This window comes from Betta splendens, chromosome 4 (genome assembly GCF_900634795.4).
Source record: "Betta splendens chromosome 4, fBetSpl5.4, whole genome shotgun sequence".
Classification (NCBI taxonomy): Eukaryota; Metazoa; Chordata; class Actinopteri; order Anabantiformes; family Osphronemidae; genus Betta; species Betta splendens.
The window spans coordinates 3,530,975-3,550,508 of NC_040884.2; the positions used below are offsets into that span (position 1 = coordinate 3,530,975).

General features: G+C 44.1%; 1 protein-coding gene across 1 annotated transcript; it reads left to right on the forward strand.

Annotated features, from left to right (window-relative positions):
• Positions 1-5,428: 5,428 nt before the first annotated feature.
• Positions 5,429-12,436, forward strand: LOC114854191 (regulator of G-protein signaling 5-like). Its single transcript, XM_029148365.2, has 5 exons — positions 5,429-5,587; positions 5,918-6,031; positions 7,097-7,158; positions 9,405-9,571; positions 10,221-12,436. The coding sequence occupies exons 1-5, from the start codon at positions 5,544-5,546 to the stop codon at positions 10,383-10,385; spliced, it is 552 nt and encodes a 183-aa protein (XP_029004198.1). The 5' UTR covers positions 5,429-5,543; the 3' UTR covers positions 10,386-12,436.
• Positions 12,437-19,534: the final 7,098 nt, after the last annotated feature.

Sequence of the window (19,534 nt, forward strand, 5' to 3'; positions counted from 1 at the left end):
GGCTTCAGTTTATCTCATTTACCAATATGTTTTGAACTAAACATCTGATTTATTGGACATTTACTTTGTGGGTTTTTAACCTCATGTTCCACTCAGAGGAAAACGTAATGCTACAGCAAACAACCACATTTCAGCCAATAAGGCGTCTTCGATTGGCCCCAGCCTCCGCAGCGGTAATGATGCTCAGAGCAGCGGGCGTTCATGCAGGTTATTGAGATCGATTGGGTCCAAATTCAATAGAAACCCTGAGTCTGCTTCATGAAGAATCAGATAAATATACAGTAAAAAGTTTTTATCTTTGCTTCCGCATACAGAGCATTTTAATGTAAACACTGAACTATTTAGACTCAACAGTTTGCACTTGTTTGTCCCATTGAGCTGAGGACACGGAGCAGGAAAGCTCTGTTTGAGATCACATCACTGCATTCGTGGCCCACGCTTAACGAGATGGGAAGCACTCCTGAAGCGCTCTTCAGTGCATTAACTCCTCTATGTGAATATGACTATAATGCAGATGAGAGGCTCCTCGACCACTAAACACTCCTCGCGTTCTCGTCAGTCAGAGTCGTGCCGTTTTCCACCTTTTGCCTTGTTCCTCCTTGGCTGCGGTGGTCAATATTTTGCCCGTTTCACAGGTGTTTGCTCAGATTCGTGTCCAGTTCCCTGGAAGCCAAACACGCTAAATGGCTTGTGAGCGTCACAGTTTCCTAAAGCCGTTTGTCAGATCTGATGCAGATGGAAGCTGTAACGGAGTCAGTTCTGAACGATACATTTGCGAATGCACACATGCGTCTTTTGAAGGAAGCTTCAGCACAGCTGGCGTAATCTGTTACATAAAAGCAGCTCAGTCACACATTCATAGTTTGCGTTTGACGATGACCTCTCCAGTGGAAAATTAATTTTGCCTCTAAACTAAGAATGCGATTTATTTCTCTAAGGCCGGAATGATAACGAATGCATCATTATTTATCCCCGGACTCCTGTGTCTCCGGCCCATGAAACAAATCTGTTGTGTTTCAAGAGAGGACGGTCTTTGTAGCTCTTCTCCGGCCCCCGTTAAGCACCAGGTTCACCGGAAAAGACTCTGCAAATAAACAACCTAATGAAAACAATTAATGCTGCTGTGGGAAAAGCGATTTAATATCCTCTTGCGGGTCTGCGGACGGAGCACGGAGACGCTGGACACCTCCCCATCACGCGCGCTCCTGCCTGAGGTTCAGCGGGGCCACTTTGTAGAGACAGTTATAAAAAGTCTGATTCCATTTTAGATGAAACTGTGCACCGATCTGTGAGGAAACCGCAACTGGTGACCCAGTTCCCTCTGTCATCAAACATCCATCCATCCGTGATCAGAGCAGCACCTTAGTGAGCAGCACACAGGACGTGTGATGACATGAACTGAACAAATACAGTATGTGATGCTTTTGAACTATCGTCCAAATATCTGTTTTCTCACTGACTGAACCAGAATGAATGTTTTCCTGTGGCATCACACAAACACATGCGTGCGTGCTGCTCTACTCCGCTGTGTGCTGCACGTCTGCAGGTCATTCCCCCCACGGACATCAGGCCTAATCTTCCTCTAGATCTTGATCATTATGGTGACTTTTAACCATCCTCATCCCGGCCTTTGATGAGGCTGGTCTTGGCTGACTGGTCGTCACCCAAGCTTGTTCCACTGAGATGCAGGTATGAAGCTGCAGGGAACAGAAGGTAATACAACAACGGACGTATTTGGAATTTACTTCTCTGACACCTCATAAAGCGACAGCTTTTCCTCGACGGCTCTGTCCATGCTGGTTTTTATTGCTACTAAAAACATAATAGTGGAGGTTGGATATAAGTACAACCTGATGGTTCCAGCTGTGGATCACAGACATCAGCTGTGGATCATGAGCCAGTCAAGGCAGATGGCCCCACACTCACATGCCATACTGTATAATCCAATATAGCAGGATCATCATATCCTGTAAAGCCTTAAACCTACATCACAAAGCAGCTTAAGACGACCTTCATAAAGACCCAACCTCCTACAGAATATACATAAACTGACCTGAATATACATAAAGTAACCTTCATTTTCCCACTGTGGCATTATCACATAAAAATCCCATGCTTAGAGTAAGTCTGCGGTAAAACAGAACCTGAATTGCACAACACAACGTTCAGCTGGACTGTGAACAACATGTTTTGCCAACAGAAGAAGAACATTCCCGCCCGGAGCATCAGCAGAACTGGTTGCTGCGTCCAGTAAAGGAAATGCCGCTCTCTGCATTTACCACCGAGCTGCTGGCGCTGACATCACACTGATTTTCCTCCAATTCACACGCGCTCTGAGCCACAGCAGCCATGTTTTGGCAGCGTTTATCTCAGAGTTCCTATTGTTGACCTTTAAGAGCAGGAAGTGAGCGAAACGTCAGGAGAGCTGTCTGTAATCTCTGTAATCTGAGAAAAAGGAGTCATAACACAGGGAGATAAGACCAAACCTGTGCTTGCCTTCCTGTCTGGCAAAAAGGCATGTGGCTGCCATGAAGCAGGTCCAAGCCTTTCTTTCCCCGAAGTGAGGAAGTGTGGCAAAGAGAGAGGATGAAGCATTGCATCAGCATGTGTCTGTGATGCAAATGACCAGCTCTTATTTTAAAAATGGAGCGATAAGGGCCTGCTCATCACAGTTCAAAGGGCAATCGCTGTCATTACCAGGAAATGGCCGTGAAGTGCAGCCAGATGTTGCAGTCGACAGTCAGCATCTGCCTCTGGCTGCGCAGCATCTGCCTCTATGGTGAAACTGGTTCCTACCCTTTCAGTGGCTGTTTCGCCATATTTAACAGACAAACAGAAAACAAAGCAGTCATTAGATATACAGATGTAATCTCCTGTACATCATTTGTCTTACGTAAGTTTCGGGAAGCAGCGTTCGGGTCACTCTAAATTGAGCGTTGAGCGTCTGTCAGCGCAGTAAAGCAGACACCTGGCTGCCAACTGCTGCCGCTTTATTTGAACAGCGGCGCAGCTTTAGCTCTGGGCCTAAGTACACATTGAGTCAAAGCACTGTTCCTGCCTGAACCTCCAGAAACAATGTGATGGCTGCACAGGACGCGTCCATCGCACGAAGCAGCCAGGTGTTAAAGCCATTTTATTTTATCGTACAGTATGAAGCCCATTAACTGTGGAACCTGTAGCTGGAAGCCTTTAATGTGAAGCAGACTGAAGATGCTGCATCCAGTCCCACGGAGCTCATTTATTCCCTTCTAGCGATGACCTCATAGTTTAAGAGCTTATCGCTGGACTCCGGCTTTGTCACTGATGTCTGAGCTGCTCCTAGTTCACTATAAAAGTGCTGCTGAAATCGAATTTCTGAACGCATTGCAACTATTGCAGGGATGTGAATATCCGCTTGCTCTCCATCAGTATCAAAACTACAACAAAAACTAAAACACCGTATCTACATTGACTGTTGGAGAACATGTTGATGAATGTTAGAGAAAAATCTATTATATTATTGGATCATTTGGAAAATATGTTTTATTGTGCCTAGAATCATAACACGCTCGAACAGGAGCCGCTGGAAATGGAGTCCAGATGAGGTTGCTTAACTTTGCCAGTGTGTTGTTCTGGCTCCATTAATCATCAGGATTTAAACATCTATTTTGCAACTCCATTCATGTCTGCAGTGATATGGATCAGAAAGGTTTAGCAACGCCTGCGCTACGTGCCGGCCTATGTTTTCGTACTACACTTACTGTGAATCAACAATCAGTGACCGGTGGACCAACAAAGCACAGGACTCACATCCTGATCATCATTTCATTTTTCAGAAAATGCTGGAAATTCTGATTTCTCATTAACAGACAGATGTTGTGATCGTTGTGGCTTTTCTGTGTACGATTTCTCGCTGCCTCGTGTTTGACGTCTTCCTCTTGTTAAATAAACACAGTTACAAATCAAGAGGCAGACATGAAGCGGAACGTCTTCAAACCAATCAGACGCATCAATCAATCAGGTCACAGCAGTGGACAGAAGGTCAGGTCAAGGTCAAGGCTGGTGGAGGTCATCACCAGCGTGGCTCCACCCTAACGAGCTCATCGGTGCAAAGGCGCTGGACGGTGGTCGCCTGTGCTCAGGGGCACTTTGGCAGAATCTAACACACTACTGTAGTTCACCACAGAATCTCAAATCCATCTTCAGCTGAGCTTGAATTATCAAAAACTGTGTAAACAAAGAAATGAATGACTGTAGATTAAATCATCCTGAACAGTGTGTTTTCCATCAAGCTGCTACTGTAACGTCTGCCACACACTGGAGTCGATCACTATAGAAAACCGGTGGAAAATTGTAATTTCTCACTGCATTGTGTTGTGTAACGACAGTTACCCAACAGCTATTATGCAGCCGAGTGTTGGTCTGATCCTAATAGCTGCAGCCGAACCACAAGTAGTCACAGAACTCAGATTTGCATCATCTGTCACGTAACTTTAAGACCACGTGCTTTGACTCAAATCAAACTAAACTGGTCAATAAAGCAGTTCATGAAGAATAATGAAGATCAGTCATTACATTGTAAATAATAAACCCACAAAGCATTGACAAAAGCTACTGGAACCTATTAAACGCTAAATGTTTGTTGAAATCAAGCGGGATTTGCTTTTATGCTGACTGTGACGTGAAGAACCTTATATTGGAATACACTTCAAGCTGAGCTTTAAAAACAAACCTTCTTTAAGTTAAAAAAAGACGAGCTGAGCTACGATGACGCAGACATTTGTAGGACGCATCAGATATTAGCACTGTGTTCGTCATCAGAGCCTCACCGATCTGTGCAGCCATTTACTGTATGCAGCAATATTTAATTTTAAGCTTTTTTTGTTCGTTTTGTTTAGTTTCTTGAATCTTGTGCATCTTTGCGGCTCGACAGTAAAATCCCCAGAATGTGTTTGGCTGCATCCAACTACTTGAGCAGTTCCATGGTTCCAGTTCCCACATTCTTCCTGTTGGAACATCTGTTACGAACTGTTGAGCTTGTTTTAATATTATATAAACAGCGTTTTACTCCTAAGACTGAGTTTTACAGTCAAGGGTAAATAAACCAAACTCTGCTGCAGTAAATTTAGAAGCAAAACTCTAAACGACATCTAAAACAAATTCAATTCACATTTACATGTATAGAATGAAATGTTGCTCACTCCAAACTCAAGTGTCTTTGTTATTGAATCCAAACTTAATGGTAAATGGGCTGCTACAGTACATGACACAGCGTGCGTGTCTGTATCCTGCTCTATTCCTCAACAGGCTGCTTAATTGACAGATCAAAGCAAACAGACAGTCACATCTGAAATCCCGCCCTTCCTCAGCCAGGATCCGAGCCGCCCGTGTCCTACACATTCCAGTCTGATTGGCTTAGCTGTTGGCCCGGAGCCCAAAGGGCGTCGGTATAAAACTCCCCATGTGCCGCGAGCCAGAGTCAGAAAGCAAAAGGAGCTCTGAGACTCAGCGTGCAAACAGGAAAACTCAATTCTCTCAAGTACTGCCACTGAAAGCGCCGGACGATGTGTAAAGGATTAGCAGCTTTACCCCAAAGCTGCATCGAAAGGTAAGCACTTCTCACGTGCTCTCAAATGTATGGTGCAAAAAGTTCAGCTTCTTAGTAAGAATCACAAACTGGACTTTCAGCATGTGTCATTTCAGTATGTACTGTATGTGACACTATTATTTCTGAGGTTTTGACTTTTTTGTGAAATCAGCCTATACATTTATTTCTTGATGGCTTAAGTAGATCATGTAAATAAGTCCAACAAATTATCTGTCGTGCCTCAAGAACACAGATCATTTCAGTTAGAGGAAACTGTTTACAGTAAAAAAAAGCTTATTCATTTCAGTTTAATGTTATTTTATATTAATACTATACCAAATTCTCATCCAGGGCAAAGGAGATAAAGTCAAAATTGGGAGTTTTACTGCAGAAGCCGGATAATGGCATCGACCTCATCATCGCGTACCCGGAGAAGACTGAGAAGAAGCCGGAGAAGCTGCAGAAGTGAGTGTTCCCTGTGGGAGAGAAATGACATGTTTGCTGAGTGTTAACAAGATAAATGACAGAGCAGAGCAGAGCAGGTATGAGACATCAAAGCAGCGTAAACCTCGGCTGACACTGACTGGGTCCAGATGTTAGTCACAGCCACCGAGGGACTGACTCAGACGCTGGGCTTTAAGTGCAAGTGTGAAGTTCAGCTCTGCTTGGTTTCCTGTCACCATTATAGAAACCATCACATTATAAGATTCAGCCTTTAGTCAGACAGAAGGAGGTCGAGTGAAGTCCTCCTCACCGTTTGGACGGAATATTGCCCATCGGTTTTACCTGTTTGATTGATTTGTCACATTTTGTTCGTAACCATGGAAACGCCCCAGCACTGTAACCTGAAATGTGCAAATCAGGCCAGTTCCTAATAAGTTGCCTGAGATCACATCGACACCGGCGCCGTGGGTGAGCGGTAGCAGCTGTGTTCGTCCCTTCTACAAAGGTACTGAGTTACTGCTCAGTGGTTCAGTGCTTCTCGTGATTGGACCTGACGCCGCCTGGAATCCATTTTCCACGTTCTGAGAATCAGTGAGATCAAAGTCTGATCAGTCTGCCTTTGTGAAAATGAAAACATCAAGCGTGCCTTTAAATATGCAGCAATCGAGGCAACGTTGATGATCAGCCTCCAGATACTGGAAGCGAGTGACCAGAAGGCGTTTGAACTTGGCTTCTTCCAGAGAAACTGCACTCAATGTAAATAAGACTCACAGTGAATTTCTTTCTGCTTTCCATATATTCAATGACCTCTCTTCAGAACTATATACAGATGGCAGATGTTTAGGTAAAGTAGAGATGTATTTTAATGGGTAGAAGCCAGAAGGGACGTTTAGACCATCATGTACTTCACAAAGCTGAAAGGTTGTTCTATGAAGAACATGTTTTATCCCACTAATCACATCTGAACCAGCATCTGATGTTCTGCTGTGTAAATGTTTCTCAGGTTGAACTCACCTGAATGTAAACCCTTCACACAATAATGCAGTAGCTGCTGCCGCTGTGTTAGCAGAGGTGTTCTGTGTGCAGGCCGACTCCTGATGAAGCTGCTCAGTGGCGTGAGGGTCTGGACCGAGTCCTGAACAACAACTGTAGGTGCTCTCTTCCTTCTTACACTCACTCTGATGTATTCACTTCAGTTGTATGGTGGCAAATAACAACAGAGGGCACTTAGAATCACAGTAACGCGTCCCACGTGAGCAGCACCGGGCCACAGCGAACAGGATCTCCGTCCTCCAGCAGAACCAGAAGGCGGCCGTCTGCCTCGACCGGTCGAGGGTAGAATAGAAGAAAAGCAGCAAAGAGAACAGACGGCTGTTCAGCCGACAGCTGTAACGTCGCCCGCTGTCTAGATAATGTGTGAACAACAACAAACAGGAGCGGACCCACTGGTTTCACTTCAACCAGTACAAAGAGGACACATGGCTGCCCTGAGGTCTGGGGTCTGTCTGTCTGTAAACAGAACCGGGCCTGTAGCAAGGTCTGGAATCCATAAACACACAGCAGCAAGTACTTGTTGTTTTTATTGAATTCATTATTGTAAAGAAATAAAGCTAACGTTGGCCACAATGGCTGCTCACGACACAAACATGAGGAATACAGTATTACATTACCCTACAACTTTTATGCTCTGTACTACATACAGTAGGGTACGTAAGCTGTAGTTTAAATATACCGTACGAAGAGCGCATCCTCAACCAGCGCACCCCCCCCCACTGTTTACCTCACAAAGTGCCTGAAAGCCTCGGAGCGACATAGATGATTAACTCTGCAGATTAATGGCGTTTAGTGGTGAGCTCTTCAGCCAATCAGCCGGCGCGTACAGATGTTCCAGCTGACACAGCACATGGTCCGACCGGGCTCGCTGGGCGGCAGACGACCTCTTCTAAGTGGCTCCTCAGCCGTCCCGGCCAACGAGACCACTGTTTGCATGTGTGTCTGAGCTGATCTGCGTTGATCTGCGGATGCTCGGCGCTGTGCTCCCTCGAGGGAGACGCTGCTGATTTATTGCACAGTTGCTGCCGAGCCACAATTATTTATCTTCACGAGCTTTTTCGCTAACATTTTTATTTGTGGTTTCTTCCTCGTTAATTCCCACCGGATTCTCACTGAGCTATTGCCTCTTGTGTACAGCTGACCCCATCCCCCCCACCCCCAGACTCTTCCAAGTTCCAAATTTCATAATGTCATACATTGTGTTACAGGAAATGCTAAATAAATGACTGCTCTCATGAGCACTTCTACTTGATGACGCAGTCATTAATTAAAGGAATTTCAGTGGTTTCATCCTGTAAACACCGCGTAGACCTTCCAGCCTGTTAGAGGCAGTAAATGAAAGAGGAATATTAATTCAGTCGCTCTGTGAACGTGCTTCTGTTTCTGTGTCCTTCTTCTAAGTGTTATTTTGAACCAAGGTAGTGGAGTAGATCACAGATAAAGGCCTCAGCGCTTATCATCCCCAGCACATGCTGGCTGACACAATGGGACTTGTTGCTGGCTTTGTGTTTCACTACAATGGTCTGAACTGACTAGTTGCTCAGATTGTATTTGGATGCTTATTATGGGATACCTACTTTGCTTTTTCATTCATACCAATAATATAATAAGGATAATAATAAGGATTTAGAGTTTCAGGAAAAATGTGTCAAATGTTTTTTTTCTTTCTAAAGTTTATTTCTACATGTAAACAAGAATCTTTATGATTCACAAAACATTCACTTTCTGCTTAAGTCCTAAATGATCAAATACATCCCAGCTACTGTATGATGAAAATGGCAAAATAGAAAAATGGAAATCATTTAATTTTGGGTCAAATCGTAAACTAATGTGCATTTTAAATGTAAATGTCTTATATTATTACCTGATGTCTTTGTACAAGTGTTTACAATCCTCATTCTTGTATTTTTCTTGCGGCAGCGTTCTCTCTGCTGGAAAACAGGTGTCCTGCTGTTCTCAGGTCTCACCGGCTGCATTAGTGCCAGATTTTGAAGATTATTTGGTTACTGCACCCTTAATTAAAATTCATGCTACTGGCAAATCCCTTAAAGTCATTTTTCAAATTTAATATGAGGAATTCAGATTTGGACAAGCATAAATGAAAAATTAACTTGAGTTTCTAATTCTTCTTTCTTTTTCTTTCATAGTTAAAAAAATGTTTACGGTATGTCTCCAAACATGACCTTTGACGTCAAAATGCTTTGGTTCCATGTTGAAAACTGACTCCAAACAAATAAAATAGTTGCATGCGAGCAAGCTCCTTCCAATCACGCGTTGTTTAACATTGTACTGTTCGTTCATCTCTTGATCTAATATCCTCCCACGTCTCTTCCTACTGTAGACGGCCTGTCTGCGTTTCGCAGCTTCCTGCAGTCCGAGTTCAGCGACGAGAACATTGAGTTCTGGACGGCCTGCGAGGACTACAAGAAGACCAAGAACCCGGTGAAGATGGCCACCAAGGCCAAGAAGATCTACGAGGAGTTCATTCAGTCTGAGGGGCCCAGAGAGGTCAGGGGCGCCGCTAAACCCTGTAACACACGAGCATGAAAAGCAGCTGTAGGTGTCTGCGTGAAGGCGTGAGAGGCTTTATCTAATCAGTGACTGAATGCGCAGAGAGGAAATACAGGCAGGGTAAACAGATGAAGCTCCAGACAGGGAACGTTCTGACAGTCTGCACGTAGTGGACAGCGCACGCATGGGAGCAAGCAGGTAAAGTAAACTCAAGGGCTCCGTGCATTTAAAGCAACATCATCATTATCTTTTTAACGACTTGGCTCCAGCGCCAACATTTCCGGGAGGATTATTGCCACGTTTCTCAATTGTTATCTGAAGGCTCTCGAGACAGTTTGTGATATTTTTGGGGGGACATGCAGTACAAACACACACACACAAAGCCTGGAAACAGGATGAACAGCAGTCAGACCCTGTGGAACGTTGGAGTCAAGCAACTGGTGCCACACTTCACCAGCGCAGGATGGAAACAAACTCAGCTAACGTCCGGTTGAGATGTGGTCCTCTGAGTGCGATGCAAGTTTAAAAACATAAAAATAGGAAATCGGGGTTTGCGTACTTTAAGCACCAACCGTATTCCTCTATTTTTTTTTAGCATCCTCTCTTTATGTGCTTTGACAGAACGCCTCGTCTCCTCCTCCCACAGGTGAACATTGACCACTTCACCAAGGACGTGACCCTCAGGAACCTGGTGGACGTCTCCCCTGAGACCTTCGACTTGGCCCAGAAGCGGATCTACGCCCTGATGGAGAAAGACTCCTTTGGCCGCTTCCTTCGGTCCGACCAGTACCAGGAGCTCCTGGTCAACTAATCTGGAGAAATAGCCTGAGAATTCGAGGTGGGAGGGTGAGGTTCACTTTCAAACAGCATTTCATACATGTAAAGTTTTTAGAAACACTTCAGAAATTTTGCTCTATTTGAATTTTTACTAAACTAAACGGAAGATTTGTGTTGCAAAAGATTGTTCAAAATTTAAACAGGAGAGAATTTCAACTCAATATTCTGCTTCAAACGTAGCTAAAATGGAAGAGCTGCCTTTTGAATCAGCCCCGCCCTCCCACCGAGCGCACACAGACACAGGACCTTCAGCTGACACTCCCCCATCAGTTTAAAGAGGCGCCCTTCATCCTGGAATGAAATCGGAAACCAGATCCGTATTTACAGTGTAGACCTCGCTGTAAACGGTCATGAAATGTTCCTGGAAAACGTCACCTGTCCCACGCCAGTCTGGTGCACACAAGGCCCAACATAGTGTTGAGTCAGATGACGTTCTGAGGAAGACCAGTAAAAGCAACGGGATTTGTTGTTTTAGCTGAGATGGAGACAGGCGTCAGATTTGTGAAATTCAAAGCACCCTAGGTTCAATCCTTGAAGACAAATCAAACCCAACCAGCTTCAAACACACAAAAACTACAGTGAATCTGCGGTTTTGGTCAAACAAACAGCTTGACCCCAAATCTTTTACCGTAAAGGCACAGAAATGAATCACAACCCCGGCTCAAACTATTCCCCCGTGATGCAAACATACAAACTCTATTTAAACAGTCATCACACTGCTCTGGTTTTCCCAGGAACACTCGGAGACATTAATGTCTTAGTCACACTGTCTAAAAGACAAAAACAGCTGGAGTCTAAACAGTGTGACTTTTTTAGAGGTTCTTCTTTTAGGAAGAGCTCCACACTTTTCATTTTACCACAAGAACCTACAGTAATTCATAACTCTTACTGTATATAGCACCAATGCATGACTAACGATTTTCACGCAGCTCTTCTTTAGCTTTTCCCCCACTAATCGGCAGTAAGTGGGTTTTCACCTAAGAGACGAGAGCCGTTACGGAGCAGTGCTGGCGGTGGGCGCAGTGGCCACGCTCCCTGGCTGCCACTAAACCGCAAGTTGCTAAGATGGGAACATTCAGTAGGAGGGAGTCTCAGAAAAAGAGGTGAACAGAGCGGCGGATTCATTTAAGGAAGGTCTTTTCCCATGTGCCAATAGCAGAGCTTCATATACAGTGGTCAAAAACTGGGTTTTAGACACTGGATGCCAGAAACAACGTGGGATCAGGACCTGCAGGTTTCCAGCACTACGTAAACGCCTGACTGAATAACAAGCAGCGCATCACATTAAAAGTCCTACATCTATGTTGACACTCGTCACCTACAGAACACTGGCTTTGCTTTCAGACATTTATTCAACCAACTTTTAAGATACTTTCCATCATATTTATCATTCTACACCTGCAGCTCTGCATCATTATTAGCAACTGGGACACACAACTTATTAAAATACTAGTATTCATGCAGCAGGGACAGACTGATGGTGAAGGAGTTGGTGTTGGTGTGCGATGTTAAAGTCTAACTATATGTTTAGCTGAATGTATCACGATGTGTGACTCATATTTACCCTGTCCTGTATTTTTACATAAAAAGCATATGTGTGTTAACCAACGTAAAACGGCATTTAGACGTTCAGCCTGCTACAGTCCTTATTGTTATAACTACATCTAGAGGTTGGTTAGTTAGTTAACTCCAGAATTTTTCACTTCAAAATGTATAATTAGAATAAGCAAAACTAAATGACAAACATTAGCCTAAGTCTGCTATGACACAGATTAGCCAGTCTGGAGTTGTATGCGAACTCGTAGGGAAACAATAAGGACCTAGCGATGCTGAATACGCATGTTTGATGTAGCCTTGCATGTCTGTTCTGGAGGAACCCACATAAAATATATATATGCATAAGAATTCTGATTTATTTATTTTCCAGTGTAAATATTTCCCATTCACACATAAATGTGCCTAAGTTATTCAGTGATCCTTTGCACGCAGCGCTAGGACGCTGTTATAAAAGAGAAAACATCCAAACTTCATTTGTCACTTTGTTTTTCTTCTCATACTTTGTGTACAGATGAAGCACCTGAGCTTAGCAGTCTAATTAGTGCTGATATGACAGGTTTGAAGTTGATGACTTTATGATGACAATGCTTCCATCTGCCCATGGCCGTCTCCTGCTCAGAGCTACTTAGCGTGTTAACATGCTGATGTTCACATTCACCATTTACCAGTAAAGCCTCAATCGTGCCATGAGCCCTGAGCTGGAGTCGCATCCTGCAGGTCTCCAGCAGTGGGTTACTGAGCCACAGCAGCTCGGCAGAGGCCTGGATGCTTCAGCGTTCTTCATCACTGCTGCCACGGGTTTCCTGCACTTCAGGGTTTTCAGTTACTCTATTCGTTTACTACACTGGTCAGGGATGATGTTTTATAAAACACAGCTGAATGGAAGACTAGCCCAGTGGGAAGTGCTGAATGAAAGCCTAATGGAAACAGATGCAGCTGAACTCAAGAACTGATGGATCCATGTACATAGGATCCATTGAAAGCTGTGGTTGTACAGTATTTGGTGATGTCACATTACAGAACTACATTGATTAAGGTGATTTGCGTGCCGTCATTTATCTTGATGACATGTACAGCTATGAACATAGAAACCCAATGCATCATATTGCTCCCTCCATCCTTCATCCGAGCCCCTCGTCCTCGTCAGGGTGCTGGTACCTTTCCCAGCTGTCATTGGGTGACAAAGTAGAACTCCACTCTTTTCACAGAATAATTCATTCCATGTTGTTTGCCAGTAGCAAGATTAGACCTTTATGTTTGATATGAGCAGACGTCACCACATCCGTCTCCTCAAGCAAAACTATTATGAAAACTTCCCAGTAAGGATGTTGGTTGAATGGGCCTCTTTTTGGCCTTCAGTCCTCACGTTGCTATCTAGACTTGGGAAAAGGCCGGTTATAAAACTCCAGAGACTAAAATAGCCGTTGATGGATTGAGACTATAAAACTCCACAGTGCTGTTTATGTTTGCTCAAGCGCCATTAAGGGCGGAAGGTGTGGACCCTGCATGATCAGTGAGCATACAGGAAGCCGAACCCTCTCCGGGTCGCTCGTTAAAGACGGCGGTGCTTCAAACATTAGCTGACAGCATTGTGGCGAACAGTTCTCATAGCTTCAGGGCTTTTTATACACTTTTCGCAGGAAGAATGATCTATTTTCATGTGTAGTCAACCATTAGAGCATTCAGTAATTTCCCCTGTGAGATCTGTGGCTGGCAGCTCACCGCTGGGCAGTCACTGCATCCACACAAGGCCAAAGCCTGAGCAGATCTCACAACACACAAAATCTTAAGTTATAAAAAGCTGTCGGTTCTTTTCACAACATATTGAAGCTGCCCCCAAGTGATAGTGTGTTTCTGACTGGGGAGGCACTGCACACACTGTGCTGAGCACCCAGGAGGTGAACGGCACCACTAATGGACCTGTTTGCTTTGGGAAATAGGTCTGTGGTCTGCTCATTTGTTTGAATGATAGTGGCTGGCTGTAAGAAAGAGGCCCAGTCAGCCTGGACACACCTGCTCCTGCAGTGGCAGTTTCTTTCATTTAATTACTTTCTCAACATTTAACGCAACCTATGAAGAACATGAACAGACGCATGTTCATACCCTAATTCCTTCCACAGATCCCTGAGCTATAACTGTAGGACCTGTTTTCCACTGAACAAACAAGTGGTGGAACAAGAAGTGCAGGCCTGACATGAACCAATATTTAACACCCCCACTCGACTTGATGAAGTGAGAACAGCTGAAGGGTGAAGACTCCCACAAATACAGCTGTTGTTTGGTTGAGCGCATCCATGAGGCCGAAGCAAACGCACCTTCACTCACTGTTAATAAGACTCACAGACTGTGTGCAAAGATGCAATAAACCAAAGAGAAAAAAAAGGCTTTCATTAATGTGTTCATTTGATATAATTTCCTGCTGGTTACATATAGTAAGAACATTGCAAGCGCAAATGTTCACTTTAGGCTGCGTCACAAATGATGCAATATAATTTATCTTTAGTGCTTTATTTCCTTGGGCGGCTAAGGTCCATTTATAAACCAGTAAACTGTCTAGAGCAGCTCGCATCGAAAGCCGCCAGCTACTGGAAGACACATATGTAAATGTCCTATTTACTGGAGAAATGGGATGTGACAACCAATCAATGGGGTCAATGGCGTAGTTGAGTGGTGAGCAGCACACATTAAAGGCAGCCGATGCAAAGCGTGGACGGAGGCTCCTCGCGGGAAATTAGGTGACAGCTTCTACAGCTGCTCAGACGCTCTGGACCCAGAGGCTGCACTGGCGCCAAGTCAACAGCCCAGTCAGACTTCAGCAGGTAACGCTACACGACGGACGCATGGTCAAGGTTTTCCTTTAGAGCCGTCTGGTGACTTTATAGGCGAGAGCCCTTTAAAGCAGCGTTAATGCACCAGTAAAAGCTCTTGGATGACCTCCGAACCCAACACCGTGAAGGCTGAACGAAGCACTAACTCAAACCACATGCTTTGGAGCAGAAGTGAACTCGATACCCTCCGACAGCGAGCCCACGCTCACTTTGACCTACTTGTCACTATCTAATCTAGAATCACTAAACAAAAGCTCCTGGAGAATCAAATCAGCATCACGCCCAGCATCTACGTAAGTCAAATATTACCTTGTTTGAGAACATGAAATTGCACATTGTTTATATATACATTTAGGACAAGCAAAAACTCTTCTTCATTTTTTTTTGAGTTACCACCAGTCACCTCCGGTTTATCCCTTCACACCTGCTCCTTATCAGGCCATTATCGCTGCCTGTCAGCTACAGTACACCTCATCCTCTTAACAAGCTTTCTCTAAGAGCCGAGTGTCCGAGCATTTGCTGTTAAGAATCACTCAAAGATATTTGTGACAGGAACAGAAAAAAAAGCTTTTATATTTTAAAACTCTACTAGAAGCAAAACAAAAACAAAACATGGAGCTAATTAATTTCTTTAAGCCACAGTGGAGAGATTAAATTTGTTCTTTGGTTAATGAAAGAAGCAAAACAAATCAGTTTATTTCATATCAAATTCTCCCCGTTACCAAATGTTCCGCTCTTGGAGATGGTGCTGCCCAGCTCCGCGCTGCTGCCTTAAAAACAAAATGTTTTCAACATAACTTTGTCTTTGCCAGCATCGTAATGTCGATCCGATGACATAATAAGTTACCTAAGGGGTGAAGAATGATTCGAGTTTCAGGCTACGTGTGGAATGGCAGCGTAATTAGAGAGAAATGTGAGTTTTTCATTAGTTAGACCGAAGATTAATGCTTGTGTTGTATCAGATGGACGATCTCTGTTATCTGAAAGAGGGAGAATGAAGAAGCACGGCCAAGGCTGCACTTTACAGCATGCTCCCAAACCACATTATATTATTCAATGTACCAGATATGCTCGTTTCAAAAACGATGCCTTCACGTGTCTTTACTATGGTTGTGACGTTCATACACATGGCAACAAAAAGACCCTGAAGATCTGATTAAAGGTGAATGTTTAAAGTTTACGTCACTCTATAAATCAGATAAAGTACTGAGCTGATGACTGGACTGGGTGCTCGCTTCTCGCCGTAGATGTCACTGCCATCATTTTCCGTGACAAACCTTCCGCGTTGACCTTGCAGAGGTGTTGGTACCAGCATGAGCAGAAACGCAGGGCAATAACCGCAAACAGACACCAGCGAGAGATGAATCACTGTCACCCCGCGGCGTTTATTATCCCAACTTCTCCAGACAATAAACCAGACGTCCAGACGTGCAGCCTCGGGGATGTGCCGCGGCGCGTTCACGTGCGCGTGCACGTGCCGGCGTGTACGTGCCTCCCTGCATGCATGGTCAGATTACAGCTCCAGAGCCTCCTGTCACATTTTAATTAGCCGTCCTCGCAGCTGCTCGCCATTAGGGAGGCAGGAGAGAACATCCAGTGATAAGCAGGTTAAGGCCCAGCAAAGCTCCGCTCGGGCCGAGTGAAGCTGAGCCTGACCAGGTGTAGCAAAGCACACAGACCCGGTCCTGGATCCTGGGTCCATCCTCTGTTAAACGCTGCACCCTGTCAAGAATGACAGCATGATGTCCTGTGAACTCTGTGCCGGGAAATCCCTGTGCGTCGTGCTGTAAGTCAACCTCTGCCAGTGACTCCCAGTCCAGCACATTAAAACCAGCAGGTGCTCTTTCAGCACTTCTGCCGCCGCCGATGCCATCCATCAAAAGATAGGGCCATTTTTCAAATCGTAAACACTAACCCCACCATTTTTACACTTCCGTTAGCTTTATTGATCTTTTGGAGACTCTGGTTTTCACAGATGGAACACAATTAACACACAATTCCCAAAGTGGAAACCAACCAGAGCCTGGAGGGAAACTATGATAGAGAGATAAACAGAGTGAACAGAAAGGGCCGTCTGAGCCTGAGAGGTTCCTGTTGACCCCCCACAGAGCCAGAACCTCAGGCCTTCAGCCCACGAGCCGGCCTCGACGAGGGCTGGGGCCGTAACGACCTTCAGCCTTCTGGAGTCACGCTTTCTGGGGCCACAGCGCCCGAGGCTCTCGCTGGACCGATGGAACACGGCAGGTAACTGCTGGTCCAGTGTTGTGGTCGTCAGCACGACGCATCGGGGCCCCACAACAACATGACATTTCTGAGCCTTGTGATGAGATGTTGTGGTTGGACTCATCACATGCATGTTGATGTTTAGGAAATGTAAGCTACGACGCACTGCGCGACTCCTCTTAGAAATATTTACCTTTCCTCGTGCTCCTCCCCGTTAAACATGCGTAAGAGGTTGATGACTGAAACCCTGATGCCTTAGAAAAACCTTCCCAGGCAGAGGATGCAGTACGTGATGACATGAGTGGAGTGTTTCTAGAGCTTGATCCGGTTCCTCCCACTGCCTGTAATCAGAAAGAAACCAAACAAATGCTAATTCCACCACTCTTAATGCAGTGGTCAGTTAATCTGTTGATTTATTTGAGGTGTTGGTTCATTACCTGCTGTCCTGATTTAATTATTGTCTGATGTGTAAATTGATTCTTTGGTGTGTTGGTTCATTATGCGGTGGTTCATTATATCCTAACGTCAAGCATCAACTGTTTCCACCATCAGGGATCAAACTGGTTCTGACTGGCTCTGGACCAGAACGGTGGCAAACTAAAAGTAGCAGGTTACAAAAATGTCCAGATGTTGTGATACAGAATATTATTCATCTATAGCTTAAACTGAACCAGTAACCAGGTTGTAATTAGTTCTGCAGGACTGGAGCACTTCACTTCTTTTTATGGTTATACAGTAGGTTTCTACTTCACATACCGAACGAGAGCTGCAGTTTTTCACCGACCTGTTTAGTCTGGACCTTGAATCACACAAATCACAACCACCTGGGTGATAAATGTGTTTGTGCCTTTCTGCTTCTTGTTGTGCAGCATGTTGGTCATTTTCAAGTCTAATCAAAACATTTGCTAAATCACTTTTTGGAAGATTTATGGGAAAAGTAAACAATATGGGACCTTTTTTTGTTATTGTTAAGTCAATTATGGTAATCTCAACAAAGAATGTCTAGGCCTGCATACAATACTATTTATAAGCCAAAGTATTTGTAATTTGGATTCTAGCTGAGTCCTAAGAGCTGAGTTTTTTCAAACTAATGGTTTGAGAAAACTGTGGAATATTTTAAGATCAGCGTGAGATGAAGTCTTTATTTCCTGGGGAACTACTTTTTCAAAGTATGACAGATTGACTAAAGTCAGCAGCAAGTTTTTATCAACAATAACAATATATTTGTTACAGTATTTGTTATAGTTACAGTATATTCATTACTTAAATTTTTTAAATAATTTAAGTAAATGTAAATTCACTGATGTTAAGTGTTTTAATAAAATGTTCCCAGAAAACAGTTTATTTACTGCAGTGGAGTCAAAATTAAATAGTTATTTAGTTGACACTCAGGAAGCCTTAAGTGAGTATATGCTTTCAAATGTTCACATGGACTTAGATGATGATATTTTGGTCAAAGATTGAGGGCACTGTGACTTTTCATCGGTCTCATATTGGCAAACACAATATCACAGAACGGCTTCAGGGAAGTTCTTCACATTTGGCTCAAACCTGCTTGGACTCAACGATGAACTGTGTAGTTTTTGTGTCAAGGTCATTGTGACCTGATGTTGGAATGACATAATCCATGTCATCCATGTATGACACCTCCACACAGAGCTGCGCTAGTTTGTTTCTACTTGGAGGAAACACAATTAATCAGCAACACAGGATAAGTCGCTGCTCCGGCTCAGCACGTCAGGACGTTTGCGAGGAGAATTAATCCTCTGAAGCACCTGAAGTGTGTTAATAAATTAGGACTCAAGCTATTAAATCAATTCTGTCCCTGAAACACTATCTAAGCATCTCTAATTTGAGTTTGGTATATTTTTACTGAGCAGCAACAACATAGACGGAATCAAGCAAAAGTAAATGTTTGGGTGCGTTTCCCTCGTCCCTCGTCTGTTCATGCAGGAGATTAGATTTAAATGAGGTTATTTACTGTAAAGTACGTCAGTTCCCCAAATGTGCTGCCCTTAAAAAGGCATGAAGTCAAAAAGTGGGTGGAGGAAACATTGCGTCCACTTAGGAGAGCGGTCTAGACCCAGCGGAGGCTGAACCATCACTTTTCATGCAAATACAATTAGGAAAACTCTGAAGGTTAAGTTTCAGCAGTGAACTGTATTTTTAAAAACATATTTAATTACGTAGAGATCATGAAATGAATTTGCGTTGCTGACATTAAAAAGCTTTCTCCCCACTGTTCAAACTGGCCTCCAGCGATTGTTCCATAATAACGTTAAATTCTAATGCGGTGCTCATTCATAATCTGCAGACATGACGTGATCGCCGCCAGGCACCGCAGATCCCGTATGTTCTGCTCAAAACCCATATTATCATATTATTACAAAAGGACGACGCGAAACGGGGAACGGGTCGTAAATCATGCAGTTTTCTGGCTTCTTAATAAAACATCTCCCCTCGTTCATGCAGTCCAGTTAGTTCCCTTTACTTTAGGAGCAACGAAGTCACATGA